This window comes from Anas platyrhynchos, chromosome 15 (genome assembly GCF_047663525.1).
Source record: "Anas platyrhynchos isolate ZD024472 breed Pekin duck chromosome 15, IASCAAS_PekinDuck_T2T, whole genome shotgun sequence".
Taxonomy (NCBI): Eukaryota; Metazoa; Chordata; class Aves; order Anseriformes; family Anatidae; genus Anas; species Anas platyrhynchos.
In genome coordinates, this window is record NC_092601.1 from 12,273,380 (window position 1) to 12,286,625 (window position 13,246).

General features: G+C 35.8%; 1 protein-coding gene across 14 annotated transcripts in view; it reads left to right on the plus strand.

Annotated features, from left to right (window-relative positions):
- LOC101798315 (putative short-chain dehydrogenase/reductase family 42E member 2) overlaps window positions 1–13,246 on the plus strand; it is a 59,403-nt gene that overhangs the window by 30,426 nt on the left and 15,731 nt on the right. Inside the window, exons 20-24 of one of the 14 annotated variants that reach the window (XM_072024115.1) lie at window positions 16–79; window positions 3,215–3,357; window positions 4,843–4,885; window positions 5,875–5,960; window positions 12,002–12,181. In XM_072024115.1, coding sequence (XP_071880216.1) covers window positions 16–79; window positions 3,215–3,256 — 106 coding nt within the window. In that variant the 3' untranslated portion in view covers window positions 3,257–3,357; window positions 4,843–4,885; window positions 5,875–5,960; window positions 12,002–12,181. Of the gene's footprint in view, window positions 1–15; window positions 4,886–4,932; window positions 5,961–12,001; window positions 12,184–13,246 lie in introns of those variants that run through there. The other 13 variants (XM_072024108.1, XM_072024110.1, XM_072024112.1 and 10 more) reach the window with 13 other exon arrangements.

The following is a 13,246-nucleotide window of genomic DNA, read 5'->3' on the forward strand; positions in this document are numbered from 1 at the left end:
TTTTCTTTCAAACAGGTTATTACTAGAAAATTGGAATATGAACCGAAAGGACAATTCTGTCTTTAAAAAAAGTGCTCAGGTAAACAGTCACCACAATAGATCATATCTTACATATAGTTGAAGTATTTCAATAGAAGGATAACATTTTGTAAACTTAATGCAAAGTGTATTAAGTTGCAGGAGTGACACTTCCAAACCTAAAAACATTGTAATGATTTTGGTGCTTAACTGAAATAGTTCCACAGTATAACCTAATACACAAAGAACACTTCAAAAAGAAGTATGTTGTTTGGGGTGAGCGAAGCTAGGCAGATGTGTATTTATTATTAATGGTTTAGTTTCTTCTAAGAATAAGCAGCTAAGCACGTAACAGGGAGAGTTAGGACCAGATATAATGGCTGTAATACGAAGTGCTACATGGGCTGCATGTTTTATCAGCTAAATGAGCAAGAGTGATTGGAAAAAGACCACATTAATAGTAAAGACAACCTCAACAAACACAGAACTATTATTACAAGATTGTGGGAGAGGCAGCTGGACAAACCAAACCACTCACAGAGCCAACCCGCTACTTCTAAATTAGCAAATTAAAAAAACAGGAAAAGAGAAATTGCTGGTTGTGAATGCAACAGTGCTTTCTCAGGGTTAAACAAGAAAAGTAAGAGCTGACAGAAGCATTTGTCACAGAGCTGTTTGAGGGGAAAAATGGACAGGCAAACAACTATAGAGAGAGTTGTAGTAAAAACCTCAGGCTTGACGACATGTTCATCAAGGATTGGGTGAGGCAGAGGCTAGTGTCCCACAGCTATCATTTGTCTTTTAGTCTTCTGAGGTAAACTACTGATTGTAAAGTGTATAGGAAGCCATTCCTCTTAATGTACTTCAGAAACTGCATAATATTGTAGAACAATTAAACACATAAATAAGGAAGATTTAAAGTTACTCAAGTTAATTTATATTGTATTTCCAGTACCGTTTTTTTCAGTTGTGATGGTGAGCTTATGTGATTCATGCATTTTGATTTTGTATTTTAAAAATTATTCATGTTCTTGACTTGTAGGATTAAATTTTATACCAACAAAGGATGCTGAATATGATTGGAGTGGTACCACTAGCCTGCTTCTCTTTAATTGTATGCATAAAGCTTCCAGCCTCAAGCAGAAGTAGGAAAGATGTACTCTTTGTTGTCTCTAAACTTCTGGCAGAGAAGAGATTACAGATGATAAGTGATACTAATTTACTTCACTTGCAGGTTTTGCAGGACTTGAAGTAAACCAAAGTCTAGTCAAAAGCAAAGGATAGTTTCCAATGTGGTTAATACAAATTTTAGAAAACACAGTGAATTTATATGTAGTAGTTATACAGGGATCACAACTCTTGTGTCTCCTCAGGCTGGGAAAAAATATTTTACTGCATCATCCTTGTAATTGCTTCAATCAGTTGGTGGTTATGTCAAAGATGTCTTTTTTGGCAGTTTTTTTGAGACTTGTTGGATGGTGCTCTTATACCTAACAGATGTGACAGATGGTTATGATACTAGAAAGAGAATTCTTTACTCCAATTTTGAATAGGAAGTCCAAGAAATAACTTTAGTGTAGAAAACAAAGCTTGGAACAAATGTTTTTGCCAAAAGAAGTTTGCTAATGGGTATTTCTACTTTTTTCATTTTATGTTGGCAGTAGAGAAGGAATTAAAGTGGATGATTCAGAAATCTTCAGACATGCGAACAAGAAATATCTTGATATTCTTAAAGCATGGTTATGTTTGTATAACCAGACACTGCCCATCTTCTAAGTAATTCTATTAAATTCTTACATGTTTCCTGTCATAGAAAGATTAAAAATTTTTCCAGTACCATTACAAGAAAATCAAATTTAAGATAACTACAGTATTCACATTTTTTTTCCCAATTTATTTATGAAATATACATTTTTGTAATGAGGAATTCAGTGATGACACTTCATTAGCATTTTGTAGGTGTTTACTGTTGTCCTCAGAGGGCTAGGAATTCATCTCAGGTTTTCATATATGTAATATTTAATGAAAAATAATCCAGTATGCAAAATACAGATACATGGTCTGAATTTATTCAGGAGCTATTCACATGTCCTCAGTGCCAGCTGATGGGAATGACTTAATACGGGAGATACTCTCTTTTCTTTTCCTTTATCTGTTTTGTCTCCGTAAAGAATTAAAACTTATTTTTATCATAAAAGTCTCTTTTTAGCCTTGTATGCTCTGCACCTCCTGCTTTCTGCCTTCCTTGCTAGTACCAACCTACTGTGGAATACTGCAGTTATCAAGGTGCCTTATGCTAAGTATCACTGTCTGTGATTTTTATTAGTATATTTTATATGTGTTGGTATGTGTGTAACTACTAGGATGCTTTGATATGAAAATCTTGGTTGTAAATCAATAGGACTGATTACATTTTTATTGAATGTATGTAAATGTTAGATGATGATTAATGACAAAAGGTATGGAAAGATGCTTATTTATTCCTTGGAGGATTCAAAAATGTCACAATGCTGTAGCATATATTCTGATATCATTACAGAGAGCTTTAAAAGGTAATACACTTGTGCAGGTATGTTAAGTGATATCATAGACTCTCTATGAAGTAAGATAGTAATGCATATGACAAATTTTGCAAATGTGGGTAAGAATCAGAGCATTTCCTTGTGTTGTGTTAGATTGCAGTCTGGCACACCTCTCATTCACATCCTTTTTTCTGTATGGTATTTGTTAATTTTTGTAGATTTTACTCATTCAAAACAATGAGGTTTAAACAGTGTCTCATAGACTGATCATCAATGGATCGATGTAATCTTCAGTTCAGTACAACATATACTAATACTCATCTCATCTCTTGTTTGTTTGCAGTAGTTTAGATTAGTCATTTGTTCATAGCTCTGGTCTCTTGAGCATACTCCCATGTTCAGACAGTAGACTTAAATACATGTTAGGAATTTGTGAGTTGTCGTCTTGCTGGTGGAGTGAGCTAAGGGTTCCTAAGCCTTCCGTTCAAGGAAAATGCAACATAAAAGTAAGGAACAAATTCTTACATTACAATTGTTGTAACCACAGAAGGTCTAAAACTGTTGGAAGTTGCAGTATTTAGCCATTGCATCCCATCCAACTTCACTTCTTTTAAAAGTGTTTTCAGGCTGTGTAGCCTCTCTTTCCATGCTTCTGAAGCCTTGTTGTCTTGCAGGTTGGTCAGTCCTGCTGCCTGCAGAGCAACTTCTTCCTTTAAAATACAGTTTCTGTCACCATCCTATTACCTACCTGGAAACTCTAGTCCTACCTGCTCCCATCAATCTGAGGACTACTTAGTCAGGAAAACATTTTAAGGAGGTGGGTCAGCAGTGACGACCACATTAATCAAGTGCTCTGTTAATGGCTTTTCTATGTTGGTCTGTCATGTAGATGTCATTTGCTTTCCTGGTTCATGCTTCCTGGAATGCAATTCACTGTATTCAAGCCATAATAAAAGACGAGTTTTATAATTGACAAAGCTGTGTATTTTTCTGCCAGCTTGTTTGTAAGAAATGTCTTTGCTGTGAATCACTGAATATGTTGATTTGCATGTAATGAATTAAAGGCAAACAGCTAAACCAGTTGTTACCCTGAAGGATGTGTTCAACTTCTTATCAGAAGATTTTTTGGCTTCGTAGCAAGAATTGATAACCTCTGTGTGAGTACAGATGTTCTGTATGATGTTAGTATGAACTGGTGGTTCAGGAACTCCTTTGTGTGTACTTCACCCATACCTGCTTCAGGGGAAAACAGCTGACAGAAGAGGGGGAGATGGCTTGGGACAGTAACAAGTTCATCCATCAAACTGTGCAGAGACAACCCCAGCAAGTTTATGTGGCTTCTATGGAAAAAATCAGCAATAAGTGTGTGTTGTGCTCTGCCCTATGGAAGTCTGTCCAGTAAGAATTTCTCCATGTTTTGTAAGCATGTTATCTCTTATTAGTGTTTCTCTAGATTTGAAACCACAAAGTTCCAAGATTTTAGGCACACAAAAGTGTTAGTACAACTTAGTAATAAAAATTTTTATTCAATCATTTTAATGCATGTTGAGCAGTTAGATATATGTAGGATACATTTCATTCTGTCACACTTCATTCCTCTGTGATACAACCTCAAGCAGATGCTTATTAGATATTTGGTTTCTGAATAGTTTTGAGAGAGAGAATGGAAAATCTAGTTTCAGAAACCTGCAAGCATCAGAAAATATCCTATTTTTTCACCTGTATCTTTTATAACAGATAGAATCTAGGGTTTAGGTATCTATACTGAATGCATTGATGGAGCTACAGCACAAAGAAATTGATGATCTCTGTCTTATCATATGAGGCTTCATCTTTTAGAATCCTGAATTCTACCAGAGTGTGATAGGTAAAATAGACAGAACTTGTAGACTAAAAGTTTACATGATTTCAGTGGTAGGGGCTTCCTCTGTCATTGTTAGTCTGTCATTGTTACAGTTAACATGGCACCGAGGCTTTTTAATTTGTAGTTCTTTCTTTATTGATTAAGCACCTGGTGTCTTTTAGAGGATGTTTCCTTTTTCCTTTCCTACTTGGACAATTCTGCATATTATGTTACAATTTCTGGGTTAATAATAACAATAGAGGTAACTATAAAATTGTAAATGAAACTTAGTAGAAATTATGACAAGATTTAAAAAGGTATCTGACTGTTGTTATGCAAAATAAATCCTTCTCTTCCATCTATCTAAGCCACCTCCTGTGCCCTCGTAACTCCTGCAGTGTTTTTATGGGTATGAAAACATATGTAAGAGTAATAATGATCTGTACTTCTCTTTTCCAGTGCAGTAACAGAAGAACTTTGAATTAAAAGGAAACCTGCTAGGGTTTGTCTTCCATAATCTTTTTAAAATCTGCATGTGTTAATATATATATATAGCTCCTGCATTTTTCAGTTTTCTCTGTGACTCCTATATGTAAGAAAGCAAACTCTAATCCCTGCTCTCTACAAAGAAACATGCCTTTATTCAGTACAATGCAGTGTTTTTATTTATGATGCGTTTATTTTTTATTCCTTCCCTTTAAATGTACAAACTGTCCTCACTTCTAAGAAACCTAAGAGCTGATAAAGGGCATACCCATTACTATTACAAGTTGCTTTGTTTCTTCCTGTAATACACCCTACCTTGGCAATGCAGCCTCTCAGTTACCATTTCATTTGGCCTATAAATCACTCTGCAGCATGCAAAGCAACCACAAATGCAGAGTAAATGAGAGCCTGACTTGACAAGTATTTTATATGGCACATTCCAAGGCTGTGCTTTGTAGTATTCATGTGTGCTCTATTCCTTCCAAGAGGAAATGATGAAATACATAGAATCGTAAAACAAATAAATACATAAAGATCAGAAAAAAGGAAGGGATGGAGTGAGAATATTTATTTTTTCTAATGAAGATCTAAGGGATTTTAAAAGAATCTGAGTTCTCAGCTTTGCAGGTTGCTGTCTGATTAATATAATAGAAAACCCTGATTTTTTAGACTTTGAGAAAGCTGTTTAAAGTATTTGATATGCTTGTTTCTAGAAATACTGTATCTGATGATATTAAAAAGAAAAACCCATTAACAGATGGCAGAAAGTTAAAAAAAATAGCATAGTATCACTTTAAACAATATATGTCCATAACTATTCTGTTATTCAGAAATATGTAATTGCATTGTTTTTATACAGAGAAAAGTCTTTTTGAAAGGCAAACTATTGAAAAGCAACATGATGAATGCTTAATGTCTTTTTGCCTATCAAAAAATCAGAAGGAACTTAACTGCCCGAAGGATCTTAACTTAGTCTAGCATACCATTGTTCTTTTGCTGTGTTAGGTATAGAAAACACACCTTTTGTGTAATAATGGGAATAAGAATGTGCATCTTCTCTCTCCTGGCATGAAACTGCAACCTGACCATAGGTAAGTTGTTCAGCCTCTGTATCTTCCTTTTCTAAATGAGCAAGGAATGTGAGGAATGTTGTACTATCATAAAGTACTTAATGTTTCATTTGAATGATGCGTACGTACTTTGGGTAGTAATTTACATTTGGTTTTGCATTAATATTGTGACACAGATTTAAGAACTACTTAATTCCTTAGAACTATTTGTTCTGTAGCAATGTTTAGCATTTGATTAAATTTATATTAAAAATTAACATTCTTAGTGTCCTCTCCCAAATTCACATCCTGTGATTTCTCATTTTAAAGTAAAAATTCTATGCACAGCAAGATGTGATGTTTAGAGGAGAGTTCAATGTTTTCCTCTTTTCTATTAACATTGCAAGACCTGCAGATTTATATTCTGATTTAAATGCTTTTTAAATTTTTCTGTCATCTCACCTAAAACCTGAATATCTCACCACTATCACTTCACTTCTCTCAGCTCTCTGTTGATTTAGAGTCAATGTTTTTTATAAGGATGATTGATTTTTGCAGTCACAGAGAGTGACTACAAAACTACTTACAGCCTACAACAGGTATTTCCAGACATTTTTGGGGTTGCGATGAGGATCAGAGATTCGGTACGCTGTCCAAACCAGTCTTGCCACTCTGAAATCATATGTTTGTGTCAGTAGTGAGTATGGCTGGGCAGCTGGATGCGAACAAGTGCACAAGGTGTTCAGAATCACTTATGAGCCTGAACAACTCTACTAATTTAGGTTTTAGATACAGAGTCAAATGATTAGAGGGTATTCTTATGCTGTAGATAATAAGTCAAATGATTAGAGGGTATTCTTATGCTGTACTCATTTCAGCTAAATTGTTACAGTTTATTATAAAGAAAACATAAATTGCTAAGTAGTAGTAATGCAGAGGCACAACTCGATAAACCAAAGGACTAGGGGACACAATAGGATGCTGTTGCATTGGTCAGTAAGCACACTATCCAATTGCTACAGGGATCTGAGTGGGAGAGTACAGGATGATTCTAAGTAATACTTCCTTTTGGATTTTGCCATCCCTTGTATATTTCTTGTGTCTATGCCTGTGAAAGCCTAAGACTTCAATTAGCTTAAATTTATATGCATGTATTTCTTTGCTTATCTTGGAGGTACTGAAGATTGCTGTTACTCGTACCTTTTGACTAGATACAACATACGAACAATGGGCATAACACAAAAATAAGTTTAGATTTTCATACTAGACCGGTTATTCCATGAAAACCTGCAGCTCACAATGATTATTTGAGCACTGTAGGGTTTTGTTTCTTTCTCGTGGAATTGTTTTCTCTTTGTTACGTGTCAAGAAGTGCTAGTGCATTAGAAATAGTGCATACAAAATTTTTTTGCCAAATGTAATTTCTTCCTATTGAAAATGACAGCTTTCCTGACAGTTTTAGTAAGAGGCCAAAAAACTTCTAAGTGTTGTACTCCTGGTTCTTGTACATAAAAGTAGAGAGGAGTAGCCATACCTTCAAGTTACCAGAATCTCTCAGGCTTTCAGATCTTCAGACTCTCCATAAGGACTTTTTATTCTTTATTCTATAGAAGTAATTTGAGGTCAAATGGTAAAGATTTTTATGTGGTCATTTAAAACTAAAAAACTCAAACAGCAGTTGATTATAATATACTTTGTTTATACTAAATTTGGTGATGTTTCCTATCATGAAACATCACATCATTTTTTGATGTTTCAGCTGCCATGACTGTTAGCTGAAACTAAAAGAAGTGATGTGAAAGCTGGGGAAATTGTGATATGAAAGCAAGACAAGTTCTAGAAAATCAAGATTAGAAAAGAATCTCCAGAGAACTTAGCAAAAAGCAGCATGTGTCAAGGACTCCAGTCCTTTAATATCAGTCTCTCAGTCCTTCCCTCTTTCAGGCCCTGGTTGCTCTGTAAAGTCACAGAGGGAGGCTACGTACTTTTCCTAGCTCCTTGGCCTGGGTGTATACTATCACTTAATTTTGATTTCATGGTGCAAGAAGATCCAGACGGATGGAGTAACATGTGCATACCCTGCTTCCCACAAAGAACTTGAGGCACAGGAACCCAACCAAAGTCAGCAGTGCAGCATTTAAACAGGACAGCAATTTAGGGCACTGTAGATAGCCACAAACATGCAGCTTCTTTGATCACTCCTGACACTCACAATCAGCCTTTCCCCTACTGTACACCCTCATTTGGCCAACTATCCTCTTTGCTCATAACAGCTTTTGATCTGATTACAGTAAGAGGGAATAAGATGAAAAGAAACAACGGTGAGGTTTTCTGACAGTACTTTTAACTATCTGGACTTCTGAGGCTATCTCCTGGTGAGAAGGCAATTTCCCCAATTCATCATTCTCATACGTAATAGGGTATGGACAGCAAAGATCAGGATTGTGTCTGGTTTCAATATAGTGCCCCCTGCTCACCTTCTTACTCTCCCTTGACTCACTTACATCATCTCCTTTTTCTCCCCTCTGGCTCTTTAATTGTTTTCAGAATATGGTCTAAGGAAGATCCACCACCCTTAACTTTATAATTGTATCAGCCTCTCTCTTCTTTCTCTGGATAATCACTGTAACCATTTTGTGAGCAATTCACATGCCTAGTTCAGCCTTTCATATCTCACTCCTGTGTTCTTGCCTTAGCTTGGACATTTCCAGCTCAACATAGCTTCAAGAGAGAGCTTAGTCTCTTAAGATTTTCTGCTATTCTTCTGCCCTTGGGCACTCCAGAGCTTACCGTCCTGCCTATGACTCAGGTCAAACATCCGGCTGATCATGTTAACTCAGACTTCTTTCTAGTTCTTCATGCTAAGGCTACGTCTCTGTTAAAGGCTGCCTTCTGTATAATAACTTCCACACAATTATAAACCCTCATGCAAGTTCCTGTTACCTCACAGTTGGAGCACTGCTCCTGTTCTGCAGCCTGGAAAGGCAGTCCTGCCTTGCTCAGGTTGAACCAGCACGTTCCTGCAAAAATGATCTTCCTATCCTGTCATTCTCTATAAAACCTTCCAGTGATTTCTCATTTTCAGTTACATTAAAAATAATCAATATTTTCAACCTGATAGCTGTGGGGTTCACTTTTTTTTTTAGCGTTCAAATATTTTTAGTCCTTTTTAATTTTTTTTTATAGTTTTTTGGACTGTCTTTTCCTGCACCTCAATGATGAACTGAAGACTGTAGTGGATATGTAACTTTGCAAGTAGATTTATGTCACCTTCTCCAAACTGTGCTATGAAACATAATAGCCTGAGAGATGACTCCTCTGAAGGAAAACTAAGTTTGGGAGACTACTAATCATTAGACTCAAAAAACAAAATGCTTAGGCCTTAAGGTAAAATATAATTATTTGCTCATTCTTTCTAGATTGGCCTTCTGTTTCTAATATGTTTTTAAAGTGATCTATTGCATAATTTGCCCTTTACTGTTGATGATAAAAAGCCCAGGAATAGGCTGAAAAATAAGGAACAATACAAAGAAAATAAACAATGTATCCTTTTAACAATGAAGGAACAAAAAGGGTTTCAGTAAAGTAGAGAAATAAAACATTTAAAACTGATTTTATTTCAGAAATATTTCAGAATACAGAATTGGTAAGATAATTGAGGTTGCATTTTGCAAGAGTTTGGAGAGATTACTTCTTGGTTAAATCAGCCCTACTTATATTTAATGTGATTAATAATGACTTCAAAGTATATAACAACTTCTTTTACTAGAGAATTGAATCACCTGTGTATATTTAAATTTGCACGTAAAATTATTGTCATAAGCAGATAGGAAAAATGTGTGCTCATCTCTAGTTGGTGTTTCATCAAAATCAGCCTAATCAGGGTTTAAACTGAGGTTCCTGTACAGATTTCTTAAACATATGGATAAACTTATATTTAATCTATGTGTTACATTGGCACCTGAACCTGTTAAGTCTGCTGCAGTAGAGAGAGTCTAAAGGCCTTGTCAACACTGCTGGAGGGAGCACAACACCAGTTCCCCAACAGGCTGCTTCCCAGCTGCATCCAGAACTGGCACACCTCTGACAGCAGTGGGAGCTGCTGAATGAAAGGGACCAAGCTCCAGTCTCCACATGTCTGTCTCCTGAACTAATACCTGTCTGTACCTGTCTTGTCTGTGATCCAACACTCAGCTCTCGCACCCATGGAACAGGCATGGGGACAAGGGTATTTATTTGTATCCCGGAGACATGCGGTGTCTTGTCTTACTCACGTCCTGAACCCTACTCACCCTTATTCAGTTCAGATTTATCAGTGAATCTATGTGAGTAGCATGTGAGTAAAATCAGCTTGTGTAAGCTTACTAGAGTCCTCTATGAAACAGGGCAATTACATTTCAACATTGCTTTACGGTCTGGATGTGAGTAACGTTTTGATAAGCCAACGTGATACTTCAGAAATGTGGACCTTCTCTGTGTAAACTGGCAATCTTCCTGTTGTAGTCCTTCCTGTTGCATTTTACGCAGTCATCTGCTGGAATATCAGCTGTCTTATTTATTTCTGTCTGCCTAGGTGAACTGTGAGTGGTTATAGGAAAAAAGGTAGAAAAGAGCAATTCTATAAGTTATGATTCAAGACCAAAAACAAACTTAAGTCTAAACGCAGCAGCACTTGTCATTGTAACTTTAGCGTCTGTTTCTTTCAGAAAGACTTAGCAGGATGCAGTGAATAAATTATGGCCACCTCTCTTATGTGTTATGAGAATAAGAGTAATAGGTGAGGTACACAGTACCCATTCTGAAAAGCTCTTCTGGTTAAGGTGGAATCCAAAGTCACGTTAAAATAGTTTTGGTTTATTTTCACTGAGCAATGAGGGATTGATATGCTACGAATATGCTGATCAGCTGCTTTGACTTGTGGAGGAGTTCCTTAGTAGTCTAGGAATGGATGGAATAGCCACTCTCTTTCTCAGGCAAAATGATAAAAAAAAATGAGTGTTGTGACCATCTCAACTGAAAGAACTCTGCATGCCTGGGGCTTTTACTCTGAGCTGGGTTTGCTATTCATTTTGCAACCTAAGAAGTGCAAATTAGCTTGACAGATTCAAAGGTTCTAATGCAGACTACAAGGAGTTAAGTGCATATATATTATGCTAAAATATATTTGCCTAGGTGTCAGTCTGAGTCCTTGTCAACACGTGACCATTAAATTGCATTTAAATTGCAAAGTCACGTATGAACTTGAGATATTTCTAACATGCCAACACTTAAAATTGTAGTCATTTATATTTAGATTTGGGAGTGATTCTTTAGCATCTTAACTACTGCTTTGAGGCCTAATTTTAGACACACCCATTTAAAAATGTTGGCTTTGATTTCTTATTGTTTAATTTGCAAAAGGATGTGTGTTTTAAAAGTGCTTTAAAATCTTAGGATCAGAGAACTTCTATAATAATAATAAATTAACTGATTAATAAATTTTAAATGCACTATTTAAGAATAAGTCTTTTCCTGTTCTATTGTGTACTGGTTAGTTTGCCGCCTGTGCTTCACTCATCCTGGAAGTGAGAGAACAAAACCTTGCGCCTACATTGTAAATACAAAATTGGATTGGGGATGAAGATAGAAAAATCAGGATGAAAGTGCGAAGTACCTTTGTCAAACAAGATTTTTCTTTCTTCTCTGTATCCAAATTTAGATCGGAAACCAGGTGGAAGGGAATCATATTTCCATTCAGCGTGCTGTTAGATGAGATGTATCCAACCAAAGTTTCACACTGTGAGAGATCTGTTTTTGAAATGATAGTGCTAAGACTTTCTCTCCAGTTTTTCTGAAGAACCTTTATCTTTGTACTTTTCAAGAACCCTGGCTGAGACATTTTAGTGATCTAGTACAACTTATCTACGGAATGCTGTTACAGTAATGTATTTGTGTTGTCTAGTGTCTTATCAATGCTTTTACCAGGTAACAGTAAGATATTTAGAAGGATCTGATGTGGAGATCTTCATTTAATTATTTATTTATTTCCTGAAAAGGAACGTAAATTATGTACAAATTAAGCCCTGCCCTTTTTTGGCTCCCAGCCCAGCCACCAGCTACAAAGGAGCAGGAACAACAAAAGGCACTGAGCACACGTGAACATCTTGATGTTTGTCTAGAGTACCTGATGCCCTTGTGTTACTAATTGTCCAGCAAAGAGAAGTCTCACCATCTTACTTGGACAGGAAGCACGGGGATAACACTGACATCCAGGATTCTACCAAGGGTACTTACTGCTTCTTTAGCTATTTTTGAAAATCTGAAATGTTTGACTAACTTTCTTTGGGGAAGTCATTTCTGCATTTCTAATATTTGAAATGCAAGTCGGGGAGCTAAGAAGAACTCACACTAAGTGAACTGCTTAGGACGTAACTATTCTCATGAATGCAAGGATGTAACCATGCATAAGTAAGTCAGAATAGCTCCTCCAAATCTAGAGAAACAAGGAAGCTACTGATTCTGGAAATATATATGTTTTTCTTATATGCAACTGTATACATTACATTGAAAATTTTCTGTATAACAATTTCCTAGTTCTATGAAGCTGACAAATGTACTAATTCTATTAGTGCTTTTTAAGAAAGATTTCTGGCAAGATCTTCAAACTTGTGAGATGTTTTTTGATACAACCTCCATCTAACTTAAAACAAAATATAAGGAAATATTAATTTTTAATTATCAGTTTTTAATTATATTCCAATTTAAAATATGTTTTAAGGGTATACATCACAAGTTTTACTTTAGTTGTCCTTACAGTGTACAAAAAGGTGCTTTTTTGTGGAAGAAAAGGTGAAATAATTTTATATGGATTAAAGCCACCGTATAGCATGATTTAGAGTTGCAAACTTAATTTTCCTTAGCAGGAAAAGTGTACTTGTTTTACTTTTATTTCCAATTTAAATTTAGTTTGGAAATATGAATTATTTTTCATTTTTTAAATGTCAGGATATTTTTCAACATAAGGAGCTCATAAGTTTCACTGTGTTCTGCTATTTATTTCATTGAATTTAATGAGCTGACATTGTGTTGAAACCATAACAGAATGGAGAATTTGCTACTTCGTTCCCTGTGTCTGAAATCCAAAAAGTGAAGCAGAAAATAAGAAAAATGATAAAACCAAAATTATAAAAAATTAACTAGGCAATGGCAGAGTAATCTGTAACTGCATTCTGTGGGATGCATTTTTTGTTGTTTTTCTAGTATTTCTTTGTCATGCTGGAAGTGATGCAGCTGACAGTTGCCAATCATGGCCAGTTCTGCATTCTCTGCTGAACCCTGGTGTAAATGAC